Below are 23,687 nucleotides of genomic sequence, written 5' to 3' on the forward strand. Positions count from 1 at the left end.
TTTTTTCAATAGTTTTGGAGTTGAAACAACCGATGAGCACTCCCTGCCTGCAGAGGGACTGACTGGTTGATCCGTGGCCAATCTGACCTTGTGCTACTCTCCATCCTACAACACTGGAACCATGTCAAAAGGTGAATGCACAACATTCACAAGAAAATTCTAATGTATTTTGGCCAATAATCACAGATGTTTCAACATCATCTGTGTTTTGTTGACAAGACATTACCCAACTTTACTAACGTCAGACGCTGAGAATCAGAAATCCATGTGATACTTTAAATGGTAACAGTTTCTTCTGGGTAAAATAACTCGGCACAAAGAAAGAATGGGATAGCTGCACAGTCTAGTTCAGACAGTTTATAAGGTCTGGTGTTGTTTATAAAGTACAGTACAGTCTGGCATTGTATAACTTGGGGTTGTGTGGTGGACCTTAGCAGCCTCCCAGGGTATGGTATGGTGTAGGTATAAAGTGTATTTTAACGTGTAGTTATATAGTCTGGTATTGTGTAGTTATAAAGTGTATTTTAACATGTGGTTATATAGTCTGGTATTGTGTAGTTATAAAGTGTATTTTAACATGTGGTTATATAGTCTGGTATTGTGTAGTTATAAAGTGTATTTTAACGTGTGGTTATATAGTCTGGTATTGTGTAGTTATAAAGTGTATTTTAACGTGTGGTTATATAGTCTGGTATTGTGTAGTTATAAAGTGTATTTTAACGTGTGGTTATATAGTCTGGTATTGTGTAGTTATAAAGTGTATTTTAACGTGTGGTTATATAGTTTGGTATTGTATAGCCTGGGGTGTATTGGCTCTCAGCAGCCTGCCAGGCTGGTGTATGAGGTCCACCAGGTGAGCTCTGGGCTGGGGCCGGCACCCTGGGTAGTGGGGCGTCCCAGCTGAGAGGAGGACCTCATTCCACACCCGGTTATACTCTCCCCTCACCAGGCTACAACTCACACCTATACGGTCAGCCAACACCTGGGGAGAGAGAGGAGTTAGGGGAGAGAGAGGAGTTAGGGGAGAGAGAGGAGTTAGGAGAGGAGAGAGAGAGAGAGAGAGAGAGAGAGAGAGAGAGAGAGAGACAGGAAGAACTGCCCACCTTATAAAGCAGAGCCCTGTGGTAGTAGGTTCCCTTGCGTATCTGTCCGATGGGGATGATGTTGGACTGTAGTTCGTAGCGCAGCTCACTGAGGTGGAGCTCCCACAGGAAGTCATGCTGTCTGTCCACCTCCACCGCCCCGCCCATCACCTCACTCACCAGCCTAACAGCCAATCACACAGCAGATAGGGGCTGAACGGCAGCAGCCACAACCAATGATAAAGGAACTGCCTGTTAGTGGGGTTGTGTGTTAGTCATTTGAGGTTGTGTGTTGGTTGTCAGTTGATTATTTGTAGATTATTTAAGTACTGTCTTTCTGACCTGGCTAAGGCGCTGTACTGCTCACTCTCCGCGTGCAGCGGGAGGATGGTCTTGGTCGCCTCGGTAACCAGGGCGTGGAACGCAGCATCATACGGAAGCATCCACGGCTTCTCTGTTACCGTGGCTACCTCCTGCTGGGGCTTACTCTCATCCTCATCTCTCAGTTTCTCGTCCTCCTTCCGCCCCTTACTCTTCCCTTTACTACAGGAAGACAGTGTGAAAGAGAAAGGAAAGAGACAGCCACTTTACCTGTGCTCTTGATACATACAGCCAGAAGAGGACTGGCCACCCCAGAGCCAGGTTCCAATGTGCTTCTAAATCTGACTTGTTTTCTCTTTGTGGTTTTACGCTGGGTAAAAAGAGCTTTATAAAATACATTTGATTTGATTTACTGTACTTCAGTTCTAACACACACACCCTCTCTCATGTTCTTCCTCTCTCTCTCACACACACACACCTGGGGGTCCTGGTGGTGCCCTTGCTGCTGAGTACAGATGCAGTGCGAGTCTCGGTGGGGCTGTCCTGTTGTCTCTCCTCTGACTGATCGACTGACACCCTGCAGGACAGGTACAGTACAGTTACACGCCACACACACACACACACACACACACACACACACACACACACACACACACACACACACACACACACACACACACACACACACACACACACACACACACACACACACTTCCTTTCTCCTTCTGATCAGACAACAAAAACATCTCCAAGCACATACTGTATTGTAGATGCATTGATAAGCAGTGCATTCGGAAAGTATTCAGACCACTTGAAACGTTACAGCCTTATTCTTAAATTTATGAAACATAAAAAATCCTCATCAATCTACACACAATATCCCATAACGACGAAGCAAAAATTGGTTTTTAGAAATGTTCGCAAATGTATAAAAATAAAAAAATAAATAGCTTTTTTACACAAGTATTCAGACCCTTTACTATGAGACTCGAAATTGAGCTCAGGTGCATCTTGTTTCCATTGATCATCCTTGAGATGTTTCTACATGAGTCCACCTGTGGTAAAATGAGTCCACCTGTGGTAAAATGAATTGATTGGACATAATTTGGAAAGGTACTCACCTGGCTATATAAGGTCACACAGTTGACAGTAAATCACTTCTATGCTCGCTTCGTGGCAAGCAGCCCTTTCCCACCTGGACAAAAGGAACACCTACAAGATTCTCTGGTCTGATGAAACCAAGATTGAACTCTTTGGCCTAAATGCCAAGCCTCACATCTGGAGGAAACCTGGCACGATCCCTTCGGTAAAGCATGGTGGTGGCAGCATCATGCTGTGGGGATATTTTTCAGCAGCAGGGCCTGGGAGACTAGTCAGGATCGAGGGAAAGATGAACGGAGCAAAGTACAGAGATATCCTTGATGAAAACCTGATTCAGAGCGCTCAGGACCTCAGACTGGGGTAAAGGTTCACCTTCCAACAGGACAACGACCCTAAGCACACAGCCAAGACAACGCTGGAGTGGCTTTGGTACAAGTCTCTGAATGTCCTTGAGTCACCCATCCAGAGCACGGACTTGAACACGATCGAACATCTCTGAAGAGACCTGAAAATAGCTGAGCAGCAACACTCCCCATCCAACCTGATGGAGTTTGAGAGGATCCGCAGAGAAGAATGGGCTAAACTCCCCAAATACAGGTGTGCCAAGCTTGTAGCGTCATACCCAAGAAGACTTAAGGCTGTAATTGCTGCCAAAAGTGCTTCAACAAAGTACTGAGTAAAGGGTCTGAATACTTATGTAAATGTGATATTTAGGTTTTGATATTGAAAATGTCTAAAAACCTGTTTATGCTTTGTCATTATGGGGTATTGTGTGTAGACTGATGAGGGGGAAAAACTAATTTAATCAATTGTAGAATAAGTTTGTAACATAACAAAATGTGGAAAAAGATAAGGTATCTGAATACTTTCCGAATATGCTGCATACAGTGAGGCCTTAAGGAGTTAAATGTCAATTTATTAATGAGTCTGATGGGACAAGCATGCATGATTGTTGTGTCTTTCTGAGGCCCTATAGCTCCTGTCCCTGACGACTGTCCCTGACTAGGCTTCTCTCTCCGCCAGAGCAGGCCTGTTTAACATGCAGCAGCATCAGTCCCACTTCCTCTCCCCCTAAACACTAACAATAGGACAACTCCATCACTACACGCTACACTATCACTACACAGTACTATATCACTACACACTACTCTACAGGCAACATTCGCACTGAGCTGAAGGGTAGAGCTGCTGCTTTCAAGGTGTGGGACTCTAACCCGGAAGCTTATAAGAAATCCTGCTATGCCCTCTGACAAACCATCAAACAGGCAAAGCACCAATACAGGGCTAAGATTGAATCGTACTACACCGACTCCGACGCTCGTCTTAAGTGGCAGGGCTTGCAAACTATTACACACTACAAAGGGAAGCACAGCTGAGCTGCTCAGTGACACGAGCCTACCAGGCGAGCTAAATCACTTCTATGCTCGCTTCGAGGCAAGCAACACTGAGGCATGCATGAGAGCATCAGCTGTTCAGGACGACTGTGTGATCACACTCTCCGTAGCCAATGTGAGTAAGACCTTTAAACAGGTCAACATTCACAAGGCCGCGGGGCCAGATGGATTACCAGGACTTGTGCTCCGGGCATGTGCTGACCAACTGGCAGGTGTCTTTACTGATATTTTTAACATGTCCCTGATTGAGTCTGTAATATCAACATTAAAGCAGACCATCATAGCCCCTGTGCCCAAGAACACCAAGGCAACCTGCCTAAATGCCTACAGACCCGTAGCACTCACGTCCGTAGCCATGAAGTGCTTTGAAAGGCTGGTAATGGCTCACATTAACACCATTATCCCAGAAACCCTAGACCCACTCCAATTTGCATACCGCCCAAACAGATCCACAGATGATGCAATCTCTATTGCATTCCACACTGCCCTTTCCCACCTGGACAAAAGGAACACCTACGTGAGAATGCTATTCATTGACTACAGCTCAGCGTTCAACACCATAGTACCCTCAAAGCTCATCACTAAGCTAAGGATCCTGGGACCAAACACTTCCCTCTGCAACTGGATCCTGGACTTTCTGACGGGCCGCCCCCAGGTGGTGAGGGTAGGTAGCAACACATCCGCCACGCTGATCCTCAACACTGGAGCCCCTCAGGGGTGCGTGCTCAGTCCCCTCCTGTACTCCCTGTTCACCCACGACTGCGTGGCCAAGCACGACTCCAACACGATCATTAAGTTTGCAGACGACACAACAGTGGTAGACCTGATCACCGACAACGACGAGACACCCCATAAGGAGGAGGTCAGACCTGGCCGGGTGGTGCCAGAATAACAACCTATCCCTCAACATAATCAAGACAAAGGAGATGATTATGGACTACAGGAAAAGGAGGACCGAGCACGCCCCCATTCTCATCGACGGTGCTGTAGTGGAGCAGGTTGAGAGCTTCAAGTTCCTTGGTGTCCACATCACCAACAAACTAGAATGGTCCAAACACACCAAGACAGTAATGAAGGGGGCATGACAAGCCTATTCACCCTCAGGAAACTAAAAAGATTTGGCATGGGTCCTCAGATCTTCAAAAGGTTCTACAGCTGCAACATCGAGAGCCTTCTGACTGGTTGCATCACTGCCTGGTACGGCAACTGCTCGGCCTACGACCGCAAGGCACTACAGAGGGTAGTGCGTACGGCCCAGTACATCACTGGGGCTAAGTTGCCTGTCATTGCAGGAGAATTTCCAGCACTTTGGTGATTTTCCAGTATCTATACTGTTTTCCCAGAAGTAGTGAAACAGAATCAATATGGGGTTAATTATTAGACATATGTAAGCAGAAATCATGTGAATGTACAAAGCTGGATCAACACAGGTCTTGACATTCTGTGTCTTGTGAAGGCCTTTGAACAGGAACATTAGTTAATCAGTTATAGTCACCATTAGACATGCATTTGCATCAGGAGTGTGCATGTCTGTTTATTTCTGTGTCATTGCAATGTCACGCCACCAATATAATCTATTCCCTAATGTCTGAGCCAATAAGATAATGGAAACTAAGCAAGGCAACAAGATAAGGGTGGTCAAGGCTAAAGGGTACTACAGTGCCTTGCAAAAGTATTCACCCCCCCCCCCCCTTGGCGTTTTTCCTATTTTGTTGCATTACAACCTGTAATTTAAATGGATTTTTATTTGGATTTTATGTAATGGGTCTGGTGCAACCAATTACCTTCAATGCCTTGGATTCCCCTCAGGACCTGTTTACCCTGTTCAACTCAGTCAACTCCAACCTCACTCCACACTATTGGTTTTTCTGTAACTCATCTGAGCTAGCCCAGTTCTGCACTCCACATCTCTCTGTGTACAATAAACATTTTGGTTCATTCATCTCTGCTTCTGCATCTGAGTCCGCTCTTGGGTTTCCATGTGTTCGCTCCATGTAACAGTACGATCTGGCCAAGAGATGAACCCAGCAGACTCTACTACTCTTCACCGAATCCTTGTTGGTCAAGGCACTCTACTTGAGCAACATGACCAAGCCCTGAAAACCTTTTCACAGCGCCTGTCTGACCTACAGGTCCGAACCTCTGTCCAGAATTCACAACCTGTCTCCAGTTCCTCTTCTCTACTCCGGGAGCCTTTTGTTCCTACTCCTGAGCACTATGATGGCAATCTTGGGGTTTGCAGAGCCTTTATTATATAATGCTCACTAGTGTTTGAGCAACAGCCCTACTCTTATGCTAGTGAATGAGCCAAAATTAATTGGCTGCCTTCGGGGAGCAGCACTCTCCTGGGCCACTGCGGTTTGGGAGAGACCGTCCTCTATCTGCTTTTCCTACAGTGGATTCACAGATGAGATGAGGAAGGTCTTCGACCACCCGGTCTGTGTAAAGGATGCTGCCAAACGACTTCTGTCCCTTCGTCAAGGTTCTCAGAGTGTGGCTGAGATGGCATGTGAGTTCCGCACCCTCGCCACAGAGAGTGGCTGGAATGACGAGGCCCTTCAGGGAGCATTCCGGAACGCACTCACTGAGACCCTCAAGGACGAGTTGGTGTCCAGAGAGGAGCCTGATGGACTTGAAGAACTAATTCCTCTCACTATCCGCATTGACAACCGTCTCTGTGAGCGTCGGAGGGAGAGGGGAGGTAGGGTTGCATGTCCCATAACGTCTGCTTCTGTGCCTTGCTCAATTTCTCCGACTACATCACATCACCAGGCAGGTTCCAATCATGAACCCATGCAGCTCGGCCGGACCCGTCTATCTCCAGAGGAAAGGCAGCGGCGTATCAGTACTAGGAGCTGTCTGTATTGTGGCCAGGTTGGTCACGTGGTCTCCACTTGTACCCTGTGTCCAGCAAAAGAGAGGGCTCAGCAGTAGTGCGGGATATACTGCTGAGCCAAATCGCCTGCCCATCATCTCCCAGACCCCTGCTCTTGTCGATTCAGGCGCCGACGAGAGTTTTCTGGACCGAGGAGTTGTTAAGCAGTTGGGCCTGGACACTGTTTTTCTCGATTTACCTCTGGAAGCCAACGCTCTCAATGGAAAGCTACTCTTCCGTGTTTTGGAGAGAACTGTTATCCTGCGTCTCTCTCTGGTAATCACCAGGAAAAGATCAGTTTCCATATCATCGACTGTTCTCACTCACCTCTGGTTCTGGGCCATCCATGGTTAAAGCTACACAACCCACAGATTGACTGGTCTACCGGAAGGGTTACTACTTGGAGTACATTTTGCCATTGTAATTGTCTACATTCTGCCCTTCCTCCTGCCTTGTCTGCACCCCAGTCCATTCCAGAACCCCCAGACCTGTCTTCTGTTCCTCCAGAATATCACGGTCTAGCTCTTGTATTCAGCAAGCACCACACCCCATCTCTGCCGCCTCATCGGCCATACCCCTGTGCTATCGAGCTTCAGCCTGGAGCTCCTCTTCCTAGTAGCAGGTTGTATAACTTCTCTCGCCCCGAGCAAGAAGCCATGGAAGAATACATCCACGACTCCCTGGCTGTCAGACATGTTAGGCCTTCTTCCCCTCCGGTGGGAGCTGGATTTTTCTTTGTCAAGAAGAAGGACGGGTCACTGAGGCAATGCATAGTCTTCTGTGGGTTGAATAGTATCACTTTTAGGAATAAGTATCCCTTGCCACTTATCAGTTCTGCTTTTCTCCCCCTCCATGGTGCCACGGTATTTACTAAACTGGACCTCCGGAATGCCTACCACCTTGTCCGCATCAGAGAGGGGGACAAGTGGAAAACAGCGTTCAACACACCCCTTGGACATTTTGAGTACCTCGTTATGCCTTTTGGCCTCACTAACGCCCCGGCTGTTTTTCAGAGCCTGGTGAATGATGTCCTGAGGGATGTCATTGGGCATTTTGTTTTTGTCTATGTGGATGACATTCTTATTTTTTCGAAGGACATTGAGGCTCACAAGCAACACGTCCACTAAGTTCTCCAAAAACAATTGGAGAATAAGCTATTTGTTAAGGCTGAGAAATGTGAGTTTCATGTTTCCTCTGTGTCCTTCTTGGGCTACATTATTGCTCAAGGACAGCTACGAATGGACCCTGCCAAGGTTAGGGCAGTGACAGAGTGGCCTGTGCCCGCGAATCTGAAGCAGTTACAGCGATTCCTGTGGTTTGCCAATTTTTATAGACGATTCATCCGTGACTACAGTCATTTGGCAGCTCCTCTCACCTCCACTCCATTCCACTGGTCCCCTGAGGCAGAGGCAGAATTCCGGGAACTCAAGCACCACTTCACTTCTGCTCCAATCCTTACCCAGCTAGACCCAGAACTCCAGTTCGTCCTCGAGGTGGACGCTTCCGACACTGGGGTAGGTGCAGTTCTGTCTCAACGTTCTCCCGCGGATCAGAAGCTCCATCCTTGTGCCTTCTTGTCCCGCAAGCTCTCACCTGCAGAGAGTGATTTTGACTTAGGCAACCGGGAACTCTTGGCTGTTAAGCTGGCTCTTGAGGAGTGGCGTCACTGGTTAGAGGGTTCGGTCCTTCCCTTCATTGTGTGGACGGATCATAAAAATCTAGCCTACATCCAGACCGCCAAACGTCTCAACTCTCGGCAGGCCAGGTGGGCATTGTTTTTTGGAAGATTCAACTTCACACTCACTTATCGCCCCGGATCTAAGAATACCAAGCCTGATGCCCTCTCTCGTCAGTTCACCGCAGACAACAAAAGTTCCGAGCCTGAGACCATTATGCCATCCTACTGCATCGTTGCTGCTGTCTCCTGGGAGATTGAGTCTCGTGTTCATCAGGCTCAGCTGAACCAGCCTGATCCTAGAAACTAGAGGTCAACCGATTAATCCATCACTACATACTACTCTACCACTACTCTACCACTACACACTACTCTACCACTACACACTACTCTACCACTACACACTACTCTACCACTACACACTACTCCACCACTACCCACTACTCTATCACTACCCACTACTCTACCACTACCCACTACTCTATCACTACACACTACTCTACCACTACACACTACTCCACCACTACACACTACTCTACCACTACACACTACTCTACCACTACACACTACTCTACCACAACACACTACTCTACCACTACACAACCACTACACACTACTCTACCACTACACACTACTCTACCACTACACACTACTCTACCACTACACACTACTCTACCACTACTCTACCACTACACACTACTCTACCACTACTCTACCACTACACACTACTCTACCACTACACACTACTCTACCACTACACACTACTCTACCACTACACACTACTCCACCACTGCACACTACTCCACCACTACACACTACTCCACCACTACACACTACTCTACCACTACACACTACTCTACCACTACACACTACTCTACCACTACACAATCACTACTCTACCACTACACAATCACTACTCTACCACTACACAATCACTACTCTACCACTACCCACTACTCTATCACTACCCACTACTCTACCACTACCCACTACTCTATCACTACCCACTACTCTACCACTACACACTACTCTACCACTACACACTACTCCACCACTACACACTACTCTACTACTACACACTACTCTACCACTACACACTACTCTACCACTACACAATCACTACTCTACCACTACACAATCACTACTCTACCACTACCCACTACTCTATCACTACCCACTACTCTACCACTACCCACTACTCTATCACTACACACTACTCTACCACTACACACTACTCCACCACTACACACTACTCTACCACAACACACTACTCTACCACTACACACTACTCTACCACTACACACTACTCTACCACTACACACTACTCCACCACTGCACACTACTCCACCACTACACACTACTCCACCACTACACACTACTCTACCACTACACACTACTCTACCACTACACACTACTCTACCACTACACAATCACTACTCTACCACTACACAATCACTACTCTACCACTACACAATCACTACTCTACCACTACACAATCACTACTCTACCACTACCCACTACTCTATCACTACCCACTACTCTACCACTACCCACTACTCTATCACTACCCACTACTCTACCACTACACACTACTCTACCACTACACACTACTCTACCACTACACACTACTCTACCACTACTCTACCACTACACACTACTCTACCACTACACACTACTCTACCACTACACACTACTCTACCACTACTCTACCACTACACACTACTCTACCACTACTCACTACTCTACCACTACACACTACTCTACCACTACACACTACTCTACCACTATTCTACCACTACACACTACTCTACCACTACTCACTACTCTACCACTACACACTACTCTACCAATACACACTACTCTACCACTACTCTACCACTACACACTACTCTACCACTACACACTACTCTACCACTACTCTACCACTACACACTACTCTACCACTACACACTACTCTACCACTACTCTACCACTACACACTACTCTACCACTACTCACTACTCTACCACTACACACTACTCTACCACTACACACTACTCTACCACTACACACTACTCTACCACTACACACTACACACTACTCTACCACTACACACTACACTACTCTACCACTACACACTACACTACTCTACCACTACTCTACCACTACACACTACTCTACCACTACTCTACCACTACACACTACTCTACCACTACACACTACTCTACCACTACTCTATCACTAGTTGTAGTGATAGAGTTCTCTAACACTGGGCTGAGAGGGCACTGATACAATTATAGAGTGTAACATATAGAGTCCTTAAATAGCCTCGCCAAGAAATTCTGACCTCATAGCTGAAGTTTTGGACAGACAGAAACAAGGTGGGGGGGGTGGGGGGCATAGTGGAGGACAGAGCAGATGGCTCCCAGAGAAGATGGCTCCCAGAGCAGATGGCTCCCAGAGTCAGGGCTCCCAGAGTCAGGGCTCCCAGACCAGACACACTGAATGGAGTGTCAACAATGCAAAGGCAAATGAAAGGAGGACAAAGTTTGGAAGTTCTGGAACACAGCCCTGGGCAGAGAGAGGCCCACAGAAAGAAGAGGGAATCTAGAAGCTACAATCCCTAAACCCAGGACCCAGACACCAGGGTTAATTCATAGGGTGGCTACATTGAAGAATCTCAAATATAAAATATATTTAGATTTGTTTAACACTTTCTTGGTTTCTACAGGATTCCATATGTGTTATTTCATAGTTTTGATGTCTTCATTATTATTCTACAATGTAGAAAATAGTCAAAATAAAGAAAAACCCTGGAATGAGTAGGTGTGTCCAAACTTTTGACTGGTACTGTATATATTTATGTGGTTGGGTTGGTGTGAACGATAATCATACTCACGTGTCGAGGGGTTTGGCGTTAATAGCAATGACAGGCCGTCGCTGGTTAACAGGCTGTTTAGACAGATCCTCTAGAGTTAACACCCTCTGGCCAGAACGAGCCTCGACAGACAGACAGACAGACAGACAGACAGACAGACAGACAGACAGACAGACAGACAGACAGACAGACAGACAGACAGACAGACAGACAGACAGACAGACAGACAGACAGACAGACAGACAGACAGACAGAGACAGAAAGAGACAAACAGAAAGACAGACAGAGAGAGAGAGAGAATCTGAAGTCAAATGTCTACTGTTTGCTGATGATCTGGTGCGTCTGTCACCAACCAAGGAGGGCCTACAGCAGCTCCTAGATCTGTCCCCAACCAAGGAGGGCCTACAGCAGCTCCTAGATCTGTCCCCAACCAAGGAGGGCCTACAGCAGCTCCTAGATCTGTCCCCAACCAAGGAGGGCCTACAGCAGCTCCTAGATCTGTCCCCAACCAAGGAGGGCCTACAGCAGCTCCTAGATCTGTCCCCAACCAAGGAGGGCCTACAGCAGCTCCTAGATCTGTCCCCAACCAAGGAGGGCCTACAGCAGCTCCTAGATCTGTCACCAACCAAGGAGGGCCTACAGCAGCTCCTAGATCTGTCCCCAACCAAGGAGGGCCTACAGCAGCTCCTAGATCTGTCCCCAACCAAGGAGGGCCTACAGCAGCTCCTAGATCTGTCCCCAACCAAGGAGGGCCTACAGCAGCTCCTAGATCTGTCCCCAACCAAGGAGGGCCTACAGCAGCTCCTAGATCTGTCCCCAACCAAGGAGGGCCTACAGCAGCTTCTAGATCTGTCCCCAACCAAGGAGGGCCTACAGCAGCTCCTAGATCTGTCCCCAACCAAGGAGGGCCTACAGCAGCTCCTAGATCTGTCCCCAACCAAGGAGGGCCTACAGCAGCTCCTAGATCTGTCACCAACCAAGGAGGGCCTACAGCAGCTCCTAGATCTGTCCCCAACCAAGGAGGGCCTACAGCAGCTCCTAGATCTGTCCCCAACCAAGGAGGGCCTACAGCAGCTCCTAGATCTGTCCCCAACCAAGGAGGGCCTACAGCAGCTCCTAGATCTGTCACCAACCAAGGAGGGCCTACAGCAGCTCCTAGATCTGTCCCCAACCAAGGAGGGCCTACAGCAGCTCCTAGATCTGTCCCCAACCAAGGAGGGCCTACAGCAGCTCCTAGATCTGTCCCCAACCAAGGAGGGCCTACAGCAGCTCCTAGATCTTCTGCACAGATTCTGTTAGACCTGGGCCCTGACAGTAAATCTCAGTAAGACACAAATAATGGTGCTCCAAAAAAGGTCCAGTCACCAGGACCACAAATATCAATTCCATCTAGACACCGTTGCCCTACAGCACACAAAAAACTATACATACCTCGGCCTAAACATCAGCAACACATGTAACTTCCACAAAGCTGTGAACAATGCCATCAAAAGGAACATAAAATTCGACATACCAATTAGGATCTCGCTAAAAATACTTGAATTAGTTACAGAACCCATTGCCCTTTATGGTTGTGACGTCTGGGGTACGCTCACCAACGAAGAATGCATGCAAAGCAGAATTAGGCCGATACCCGCTAATGATCAAACTCCAGAAAAGAGCCGTTATGTTCTACAACCACTTAAAAGGAAGCGATTCCCAAACCTTCCATCACCTACAGAGAGATGAACCTGGAGAAGAACCTAAGCAAACTGGTCCTCTGTTCACAAACACAAACAAACACCGCAGAGCCCCAGGACAGCAACACAATTAGACCCAACCAAATCATGAGAAAACCAAAAGAGAATTAGTTGACACATTGGGAAGAATTAACAAAAAAACAGAGCAAACTAGAATGCTATTTGGTCCTAAACAGAGAGTACACAGTGGCAGAATACCTGACCACTGTGACTGAACCAAACTTAAAGAAAGCTTTGACTACGTACAGACTCAGTGAGCATAGCCTTGCTATTGAGAAAGGCCGCCGTAGGCAGACCTGGCTCTCAAGAGAAGACAGGCTATGTGCACACTGCCCACACAATGAGGTGGAAACTGAGCTGCACTTCCTAACCTCCTGCCAAATGTATCACTGTGTTTACTTGATAGCTACCTACACAAGTAGCTAGCTAGAATAAAGTATTAATAAGATAAAAATGCATTAAAAGCAATACAAATAAAGTTGTCCATATCAGATTACACAGACCCACAAAGAATTTAAAAACCAATCCAATTTTGATAAACTCCCACGTCTATTGGGTGAAATAACACAGTGTGCCATCACAGCAGAAATATGTGTGACCTGTTGCCACAAGAAAAGGGCAATCAGTGAAGAACAAACACCATTGTAAATACAACCCAGATTTATTTTCCCTTCTGTACTTGAACTATTTGCACATCGTTATAACACTGTACATAGCCATAATATGACATTTGAAAATGTCTTTATTCTTTTGGAACTTCTGTGAGTGTAATGTTTACTGTTCATTTGTATTGTTTATTTCACTTTTGTTTATTATCTACTTCCCTTGCCCTGGCAATTCTAACATGTTTCCCATGCCAATAAAGCCCTTAAACCGAAATGACAGAGAGAGAGAGAGAGAAGCAGGAGAAAGGTGTAAGTGCTGAGAAGGATGTAACACACAACTCTACCTTTCCGGGGTCGTAGAAGCCGTCCATAGTGATGTCTGTGGGGGCCAGTGTGTTGGTCAGGCTGTATTTGAGAGACAGGTTGGAGTCCAGCAGTCTCTGTAGAGCAATCTCACTGAACTTATTCCTACGGTTAGCTGAGCTGTTGATCTCCTGCAACAAGTCCAGGGCCCTGATAAACAACACAACACACACAAATAAACACACACCTTCAGAGCTGACACTAAATTGAACAGAGAAATCCTGCCACCTGCTGGCTCCTTAGTAAATCTCTCCCGTGGATCACCACTAAAACAAATTCACCTCCCTAGAGATTAGAATCACAACAGCATTTAATTATGCAATCTGTGGTATTCACATACACACACTCACCCCAGCTTGCACATCTCCACGGCAGTGGGTTCATCGTTGGCGCACACGCTGATGGCCCAGCATGCATTGCGGCGTACCTCCTTGTGATTGGACTGTAGCAGTTGGACCAATGGAACTAGGCCTCCCGCATTCCTCAGCTAAACAACAGGAAGAGATGGAATGACAGGAAGGAGTTGGAGTTTGCACTTTTGGGAATTTTCCATTGGTTCCACTGTACCAGGCAAACTATGTGCAGCTCAAGAATTAGACAAATATTTGATCCAGGTCTGAAACATCAGCACTACGGACAAAGACACACTCACGTCTGCCCGTCCCTCAGCATCGCAGGCGAGAGCGGCGAGGGCCTGGGTGGCTCGGACCAGGGTGTGTGTGTCCGCAGACTGCAGTGGCTCCAGGAGGGCAGCCATGGCCCCGTGGGACAGGATGCTGCAGCGGAGGACTTCCTGTTCAGCCATATTGGTGAGGACGGCCGCAGCGTGAGCCACCGCACCGGGAATAACGTCATGGAGCTGCTGAACCAAGCCCTCATCTCCCTCAGCCTCATAGACAGCACTGACACACACAGACACACACATGAATGCACGCATGCACACACACACAAAGTGAGACCTCATCACATCTGCCTTATATATAACACTGAGGGAGTGACTGAGGTAGAGAGGTAGAGAGATGTTGAGAGAGAGGTAGAGAGAGAGAGGTAGAGAGAGAGGTAGAGAGAGAGGTAGAGCGAGAGAGAGAGAAAGAGAGGTAGAGAGAGAGAAAGGTAGAGAGAGAGAGGTAGAAAGGCAGAGAGATGTTGAGAGAGAGGTAGAGAGAGAGAGGTAGAGAGAGGTAGAGCGAGAGAGAGAGAGAAAGAGAGAGGTAGAGAGAGAGGTAGAGAGCGAGAGAGAGAAAGAGAGGTAGAGAGAGAGAAAGGTAGAGAGAGAGAGATGTAGAGAGAGAGAGGTAGAGAGGCAGAGAGGTAGAGAGAGAGAAGGCTATATAGTACATTAGGTGTGTGTGAAACCCACTATGCGTTGAGCTGGTTGCTGCTTGTAAGGCTAGACAGGGCCTGGGCTGCTGCCTCTCTCACCTCGCCCCCCTCACTACCCAGCAGCTGCACCACCGCACGGATACCGTCTGGAACACAAGGTTTAGGCTTAGTGCCACGGGTGTGTGTGGTGTGTGTTTGCACACGCCTGTGTGTGTGTGTCTCACCCAGGTCTCTGAAAGCGTCTTTGCTGGCCAGGTGTAGACTCATGGCAGCGACAGCCTGACAGGTAGCAGTCCTCAAACTATCACCCTCTACAGACAGCAGCTCCACCAGAGAGCGCTCGATGTCCTGCTCATGGAGCAGCTTACGGTTCTCTGCTGAGGGACAGAGGGGGGGGAAGAGAGGGGGGGGGGGAGAGCGAGAGAGAAGAGAGACACAGAGAGAGAGAGACAGAGACAGAGAGACAGAAAGAGAGAGAGAGAGAGAGAGAGAGAGAGAGAGAGGTAGATCGAGTAAATAGATAGATAGATATAGATATAGAGAGATAGAGATGGACCAAACTCATTTACAGGCATACTTTGGGGTTATTATCCTTGCTGGTGTTTTCAGATAAATGGGGAATCCACTGAATCCCTGTGGGATGCAGAAACTGTCAGAGAACTTTTCCGTTGAACAATGTCTCTGGAAAACTCCCACATTATTTCCAGGATTATCTGCTTCGATAACCGAGACACCAGACCAGCTCCGCGGCAGAGAGACAAGCTAGCTGCAATCAGGTCAGTGTGAGACAAGTGGGTGGACCTCCTTCCCCTATTTTCCAACCCTGGGCCCAACATTACTGTTGATGAGCAGCTTATGCCATTTAGGGGCCGCTGCCCCTTCAGGCAGTACATACCGTCTAAACCCATAAAATATGGAATCAAGATCTTGGCTGCCTGTGATGCTGCTTCATCATATGTGTGGAACTTGCAAGTGGAGCCCCTGAGAAGAACCCAGGGATGCGGGTTGTCCTGGACGTGACACAGTAACTCTGTGGCCACATGCAATAACTTTTTTTACTTCGCATAAGCTGGGACAGGAGCTCCTCAAGAGGAAGATGGTAGGAACAGTAGGAAAAAAACAAGCCAGAGCTCCCACCTCAGGTGTTGAATACACGGAACGGGCCTATCAATTCCTCTAAGTTTGTGTACATGGCCGACACATCCCTAGTGTCCTACGTGCCAAAGAAAGGCAAAAATGTGGTACTCATGAGTACGCTGCATAGGGATGGGAGAATCTGTGGCCGGGGAACATCAAAAAACAGAAATCATAATCGATTACAATGTCACAAAAGGAGAGGTGGACAATTTAGACAAGCTGGTGTCTGGCTACAGCTGCAAAAGATGAACCCTACGCTGGTCACTTGTGTAATTCTTCAACATGTTGGACATCTCAGCGTACAACGTGTTTGTCATCTGGATGGCGCTGAACCCAGATTGGAACAGAGGGAAGCTCCAGAGGAGACGTCTCTTTCTCGAGGAGCTGGGCAAGGCATTGGTAAGACCTCAAATCCAGAGGAGGCAACATATCCCAAGGACCCCAGCTTCTGCAGCCATGGTGAGGAGAATTCAGGAGGAGGATGCTGGTGCCCCATGCGCCCGACCCACAGAACCAACAACTCCAATACCGGAAGTAAGTGTGAGTGATGTTGTTGCAGGTGTGTGTCTGACTCTCCTACCTTGGCCTGCTGTAACTATAAATGTGAGTGAGTGAGATGTTAGTTAAATTCCTGAACTAAGTGTTTTCATCATTCCAGATTGCAGCCGGTAGAAACAAGAAGTGCTGTGATGTGTGTGGACCCATGAAGGACAGGAAGACACAGTACACATGCATCAAGTGCAAGAAATACATTTGCAACACACACACAGCAAATCTCTGTCCCTCATGTGGTGTGTAGACCGGCCTTAATTTGTGTTCAATGGGGTTCATTTATCATTTCCATAAAATACTTTGTCAAATTTGTCCTTCCAATTTGTTCAGTTCAAAGCAATAAACATCAATAGTGAAAACCTTGTTTCATTTATATTTGTTCAAGATAAACATGATTTATTTCACCATGTCTTGATTATAATAGATTTTTGTTCACAAAAATCACATTTTATTTTAAAAAATGAGAAGAGCGCTTTTATTGATAAATGTGATCTAGCAGAGGTAAATGGCAAATATGAACCATGTATCCTGTCTAAATTCATTCTAATTGATATAAGTCAACATCTAAGTATTAAGTATTTTTACGTCAATTGTTATGGCTGTATTGTTTTAAAAACCTAATAATGTTGTGGGTCCATCAGACCCGTGAACATTGGGTGAATAACAAAAACATTCACACTACACAAGGGTTAAACATTCCCCCCCCCACACACACACACACACACACACACACACACACACACACACACACACACACACACACACACACACACACACACACACACACACACACACACACACACACACACACACACACACACACACTTAGCCCTTACAGCTCTGAGCCACCCTGTAGATGGCCTTGACAGCGTTTGTCTGTATGTCCAGCAGGGTGGGAGTGGTGATGAACTGCAGTAACCTCTGGAGACCTCCAGTCTCATGGATCAGCTGGAGACTGTCTCTGTCCTCCAGACAGTTAGACAACACCTGGAGGGCTTCTACATGCAGATCACTGAACTCCTACAGGACACAAACACAAGGCAGGAGTCAAATTCCTTCACACTTGAGATACGCTTCATTTTGTTTACCTGGAAGAATGAATTCAATAGAGTGGTCCCAAAAGTGCGAGCTTGCAAGCTTGATCAAGAGCACCTCAAATACTTTACAGGTACTTCCAAGTATCTGATAAATATATTTGAGCCAGGTAGCTCTGGGCCACACAGACCTTGTTGCAGAGGAACTCCAGCAGCCTGTCAAAGCCCTGCTCCTCCCTGAAGGTGGCTCGTGTGTCGGTATCTGTGGTTACGATAACCAGCGTCCTCAGGGATAACTGCTGGATGACCGGGAACTCAGATCTCAACAGCTCCAGGAGCGGGGGGACACCATTTAGCTCACGCACTGCCACACGGCTGGGGAGGTCCTACACACGTAAGATGGGGGTTTAGCTCAGCAGGCTAACACAGTCCTGTGGCGAACAGGGATCTAGGGTTCAAGCCCCTTCACACACACACCTGCACCAGGTTGCAGATAGTCTCCACAGAGTTCTTCTTGACATCAGGGTCAGGGCTGGACAGAAGCTGTATAAGCGGCTCTAGTCCCTCCTGGTCTGAGATCTGGACCTTACAGCTGAAGTCCACCGACAGGGAGGCCAGACACAGTGTGGCAAACTCATGGACCACAACATCCTCTGTCACAGGAATATAAACACAAACACAGGTACACACAGATATAGACAGACAGGCAGATACAAAGAAATGTCACAATGATTTAATATATGATTGATACTTGAGAACATCCAGCCAGAGCATACCTTCAGGTGACAGCTTTCCGATGATAGAAGGAATGGCATCCAGTTTCTTCAGAAGTCTTTTTACATCGCCTTTCAAAGAGAACAGAAACAGAAGTTACCCAAAGTTTATGGGCACAATCTTGTCTTCCGTCACATGTGAACAGACTCCAGACCGACCCTAAACAACTGATTTTGCATTGTGTGTTGTGTTACTACTCCTAAATCAGTAGTTACTGTCCTACAGCAGTAGTTAGGGGAGAGGTCCTTACTGTTGGCAGCCATGACCCCCAGGGCCATGAAAGCGTTGCGGCGGACTAGCTTGTCTTCGTGGGAGATGAGGTGAGACAGAGGCTCCACCGCCCCCAGCCCCAGCAGAGAACTCCTGTTCTCATCACCTGTCACCAGGGGGAGACAGGGAGAGACAGGGAGAGAGAGAGAGACATAAAGAGAGAGAGCAAGAGATGGCTTTATGCTCATTAGATAAGCTGCTCCCAAGCTTTGGTCCAGGTTCAAATTAAATTAAATTAACAGCCAGCAGCATACCACCCTGCATCCCACTGCTGGCTTGCTTCTGAAGCTAAGCAGGGTTGGTCCTGGTCAGTCCCTGGATGGGAGACCAGATGCTGCTGGAAGTGGTGTTGGAGGGCCAGTAGGAGGCACTCTTTCCTCTGGTCTAAAAAATATCCCAATTCCCTGTGTAGGGTGCTGTCTTTCAGATGGGATGTTAAACATGGGTCCTGACTCTCTGAGGTCATTAAAGATCCCATTGCACTTATTGTAAGAGTAGGGATGTTAACCCTGGTGTCCTGGCTAAATTCCTAATCATCCCCAGCTTACAATTGTCTCATTCATCCCCCTCCCCTGAAACTATTCCCCAGGCTTCCCTGTAGCTCAGTTGGTAGAGCATGGTGTTTGCAATGCCAGGGTTGTGGGTTTGATTCCCATGGGGGGGCCATGAATGAAATGTATGCATTCACTACTGTAAGTTGCTCTGGATAAGAGTGTCTGATAAATGACTGAAATGTTGTTGCTGTAAATGGCAATGTGTTCTCAGTCAACTTACCTGGTAATAAATAAAAACATATTACATAGCTTTCCACAGTCCAGTTGTTTCTGATAATGTGATTACTTTCAGAAGAAATTATGATATTGGTTCTCTCATGAACATCAATGGTAAAAAATACCTTTCTCTGCAAATTTGTGGATGGCTTCGCAAGCTTTAACCAAAACCTCCTCTTCGGGGGAATTGAGCATGAGGACCACAGTGGCTGCTTTCTTACTCTCAATCGGCAGGGGGTCAAACTAGAGAAAGAGAGAGAAAAGAGAGAGGCAGAGAGCGTTAACTTCTCATTATATTGACCTCATCACAACAGCGATATTATCTTCATCTTCTTACCACATCCTTAGAAGGAGGCTCACTCTCTTTCTTCACTTTCTTCCCCATCCTGAAACAATAAAGCCACACTTTTTTTTTTGCCAATTTATTTACCCATTATTACATGCTGTCAATGTTTACGTGGGTGTCAACTTGGCAAGCACTGGCTTCACAGAACAGGTAACATTGCAAGAGAGCGTGCTAATTACACTGGACGTCCAAACGAGGTGGCTTTAGGTCATTTATGATGACCTTCCTTATAACCATTTGAATAAATAACCTTTTGTTACCTGTTGTTGAAGTCTGCGGACGGTCAGTACCTAGCTAACCTACAGGTTTTCAGCTAGCTTGTTAGCTAACTACCGTCATCAATGTTTGTTTGGAAACTGAAGTTGACATTTCGTTGCTAGGCGACGGTTGCCACGAGGTTTTAGTGGTCGAAACCGGAAGTCAGAAGTCAAAAGATTTACCCAGAGGTGGAAAAAGTACCCAATTGTCATACTTGAGTAAAAGTAAAGATACCTTCATAGAAAATGACTCAAGTTAAAGTGAAAGTCAGCCAATAAAATACTACTTGAGAAAAAGTCTGAAAGTATTTTATTTTAAATATACTTAACTATCAAAAGTAAATGTAATCTCAAAAATATACTTCAGTATCAAAATTAAATGTAAAAGTAAATGTAAGCAAACCAGACCGCACCATTTTCTTGTTTTATTTTATTTACAGATAGCAAGGGAACACTCAAACACTTAGACATCCTTTACAAACGAAGCATTTGTGTTTAGTGAGTCCACCAGATGAGAGGTAGTAGATGACCAGGGATGTTTTCTTGATAAGTGCGTGAATTGTACTATTTTCTTGTCCTGCTAAGCATTCGAAATGTAACGAGTACTTTTGGGTACCAGGGCAAATGTATGGAGTAAAAATAATTGTATTTTCGTTAGGAATGTAAAAGTTGTAAAAATAAAAATATAAAGAGTAAAGTGAAGTGAAGTATAGATACCCCAAAAACGACTTACTTCTACATATTTTTACTTAGTTTACACCACTGGATTTACCTGAAATGATGGAAAGCCTTTGCTGGTTTAGATTGAGCCACGCTCTTTAACATGATGTGCATAACAAAGATTGGACCATCAACAAAAACAAACAGTGGAGTGCATCCCATCACATGCATGTAGCAGTTGAAGTGGTGCTCAGGGAATGACTGCCTCATGCAACAAAAACAATGAAGTAGGTCAGTCGTTCATTTGGTTGATGATGACAGCACAAAATTAAGGTCTATTTCCTCATTGAATTCTGGAAATCACAGACTGTGGTTTTCTATCAACTGGTTGTTCTAGTCACTTTCCAACGTCCTCAGCAATAGCTTTGTATGCCTTGACAACAGAAGGACCCACTTACATTTCACACAGCAGTTGAAGAAACTAGATTTTAGAAAAAGTTTGCATTAAAAGAACAACCTGAACATTTGACTAACTGTTTGGTTAGGGCTTATTGGTTTACCTGATTTATATAGGGCAATATGTACGTGTGTAATTGTGCTGTTATGTGTGTACTGTACTGTCTGCTTATCTGAATGTCACCCACACCCACTATTCTGTTCTATTAAGCATTGTTGTGGCTGTACCTTTAAGAGGTGGCCTGCCTGTCTCCCACAGCAGCAGAGGCTACTGGCAAGAGGAGGGTGAGTCATAAACCAAATTAGCTCCATATCAGCGGACAGAACAGACAGAATGGACAGAGCAGACAGAATGGACAGACAGACAGACAGAGTGGACAGAGCAGACAGAATGGGGAGAGCAGACAGAATGGACAGACAGACAGACAGAGTGGACAGAGCAGACAGAATGGGAAGAGCAGACAGAATGGACAGACAGACAGACAGACAGAGTGGACAGAGCAGACAGAATGGGAAGAGCAGACAGAATGGACAGACAGACAGACAGAGTGGACAGAGCAGACAGAATGGGAAGAGCAGACAGAATGGACAGACAGACAGACAGACAGAGTGGACAGAGCAGACAGAATGGGAAGAGCAGACAGAATGGACAGACAGACAGACAGAGTGGACAGAGCAGACAGAATGGGAAGAGCAGACAGAATGGACAGACAGACAGACAGAGTGGACAGAGCAGACAGAATGGGAAGAGCAGACAGAATGGACAGACAGACAGACAGAGTGGACAGAGCAGACAGAATGGGAAGAGCAGACAGAATAGACAGACAGACAGAATGGACGGAACAGACAGAATGGGTTGAACACAGAGCGGACAGAACAGACAGAATGGACAGAGCAGACAGAATGGACAGAGCAGACAGAATGGACAGAGCAGACAGAATGGACAGAGCAGACAGAATGGCCAGAGCAGACAGAATGGACAGAGCAGACAGAATGGACAGAGCAAACAGAATGGACAGAGCAGACAGAATGGCCAGAGCAGACAGAATGGACAGAGCAAACAGAATGGACAGAGCAGACAGAACAGACAGAACAGACAGAGCAGACAGAGCAGACAGAACAGACAGAGCAGACAGAGCAGACAGAACAGACAGAGCAGACAGAGCAGACAGAACAGAGAGAACAGACAGAACAGAGAGAACAGAGAGAACAGACAGAACAGAGAGAACAGAGAGAACAGACAGAACAGAGAGAACAGACAGAACAGACAGAACAGACAGAACAGAGAGAACAGACAGAACAGACAGAACAGACAGAACAGAGAGAACAGAGAGAACAGAGAGAACAGACAGAGCAGACAGAACAGACAGAACAGACAGAACAGAGAGAGCAGACAGAACAGACAGAACAGACAGAACAGACAGAGCAGAGAGAACAGGACTTGCTCCACCACAACCACAGCTGGAAAAAGCACACTCTGCACTGCTCTGCACCAAAACACCCAAACGCCCTCTAAAAGCATTACAGCACCTCTGGCCATGCAGGACACTGTCAGTGGCCTGCCTGTCCTGAGTGATACAGATTAATCTCAAATAAAGCATCCAAGGTTAGGGGATGGGGGTGTGCGGATATTGTATGGATTTTAACTCATCTATTATTAGGGGTTGCAAAAGGACATGCATACAGTGCATAGACACACACACGTACACACACGGTTGATTATATTCCTTTAAAATAAAAAGTCACCAGCATTTATGAGGTTATGTCACATTATGTATCAATACAGTATTTGAGAGAAGGGAATTACAGCAGAGAGAGAGAGCGAGAGTGAGTGAGAAAGAGAGAGAGAGACCCCTTGGGGGAGGTTGGATTGCAGTGTATATATTAGAGGGCAAACCAGAACAGAATGGTAGTGTTCCAGGCCGCCTACATTACGCAAATTATCGTATCATTGTGTCATATTTCTGGGGTTCTAGTAATAGTAAACACTACTTCCGTATTTGTAGAGATCTAGTACAGATCTGATAGCTCTAAAATCTATATAAATGCTGAACTGGATTTAACAATTTGGTCATGTGCGCAACGTGTCTTCCAAT

The 23,687-nt window shown here is 46.5% G+C and overlaps 1 protein-coding gene across 1 annotated transcript; it reads right to left on the bottom strand.

The window, feature by feature from the left end:
• Positions 1-342: 342 nt before the first annotated feature.
• LOC106590536 (armadillo repeat-containing protein 3) lies at positions 343-20,603 on the bottom strand. The gene is made up of 18 exons (XM_014181641.3): positions 20,479-20,603; positions 20,210-20,258; positions 19,998-20,115; positions 19,083-19,208; positions 18,835-18,903; positions 18,536-18,711; positions 18,250-18,444; positions 17,861-18,044; positions 15,560-15,712; positions 15,373-15,481; positions 14,665-14,914; positions 14,363-14,499; positions 13,994-14,162; positions 11,327-11,427; positions 1,882-1,980; positions 1,425-1,625; positions 1,104-1,266; positions 343-982 (listed from the first exon to the last, which is right to left on the bottom strand). Exons 2-18 carry the CDS (start codon positions 20,255-20,257, stop codon positions 776-778), a joined length of 2,505 nt encoding a protein of 834 aa, XP_014037116.1. The 5' UTR covers position 20,258; positions 20,479-20,603; the 3' UTR covers positions 343-775.
• Positions 20,604-23,687: the final 3,084 nt, after the last annotated feature.

This window comes from Salmo salar, chromosome 29, assembly GCF_965601325.2.
Source record: "Salmo salar chromosome 29, fSalSal1, whole genome shotgun sequence".
NCBI lineage: Eukaryota > Metazoa > Chordata > Actinopteri > Salmoniformes > Salmonidae > Salmo > Salmo salar.

What these genes read in the sequence shown, in the direction of transcription:
- LOC106590536 (XM_014181641.3), bottom strand. Translation starts at nt 20,257, where the DNA reads ATGGGGAAGAAAGTGAAGAAAGAGAGTGAGCCTCCTTCTAAGGATGTG. An exon ending in GTGGAGATGTGCAAGCTGGG is followed by an intron (nt 14,163 to 14,362) that starts GTGAGTGTGTGT and finishes GTTGTTTATCAG; the next exon opens with GGCCCTGGACTTGTTGCAGG. An exon ending in ACAGGGCTCTGCTTTATAAG is followed by an intron (nt 983 to 1,103) that starts GTGGGCAGTTCT and finishes CTCTCTCCCCAG; the next exon opens with GTGTTGGCTGACCGTATAGG.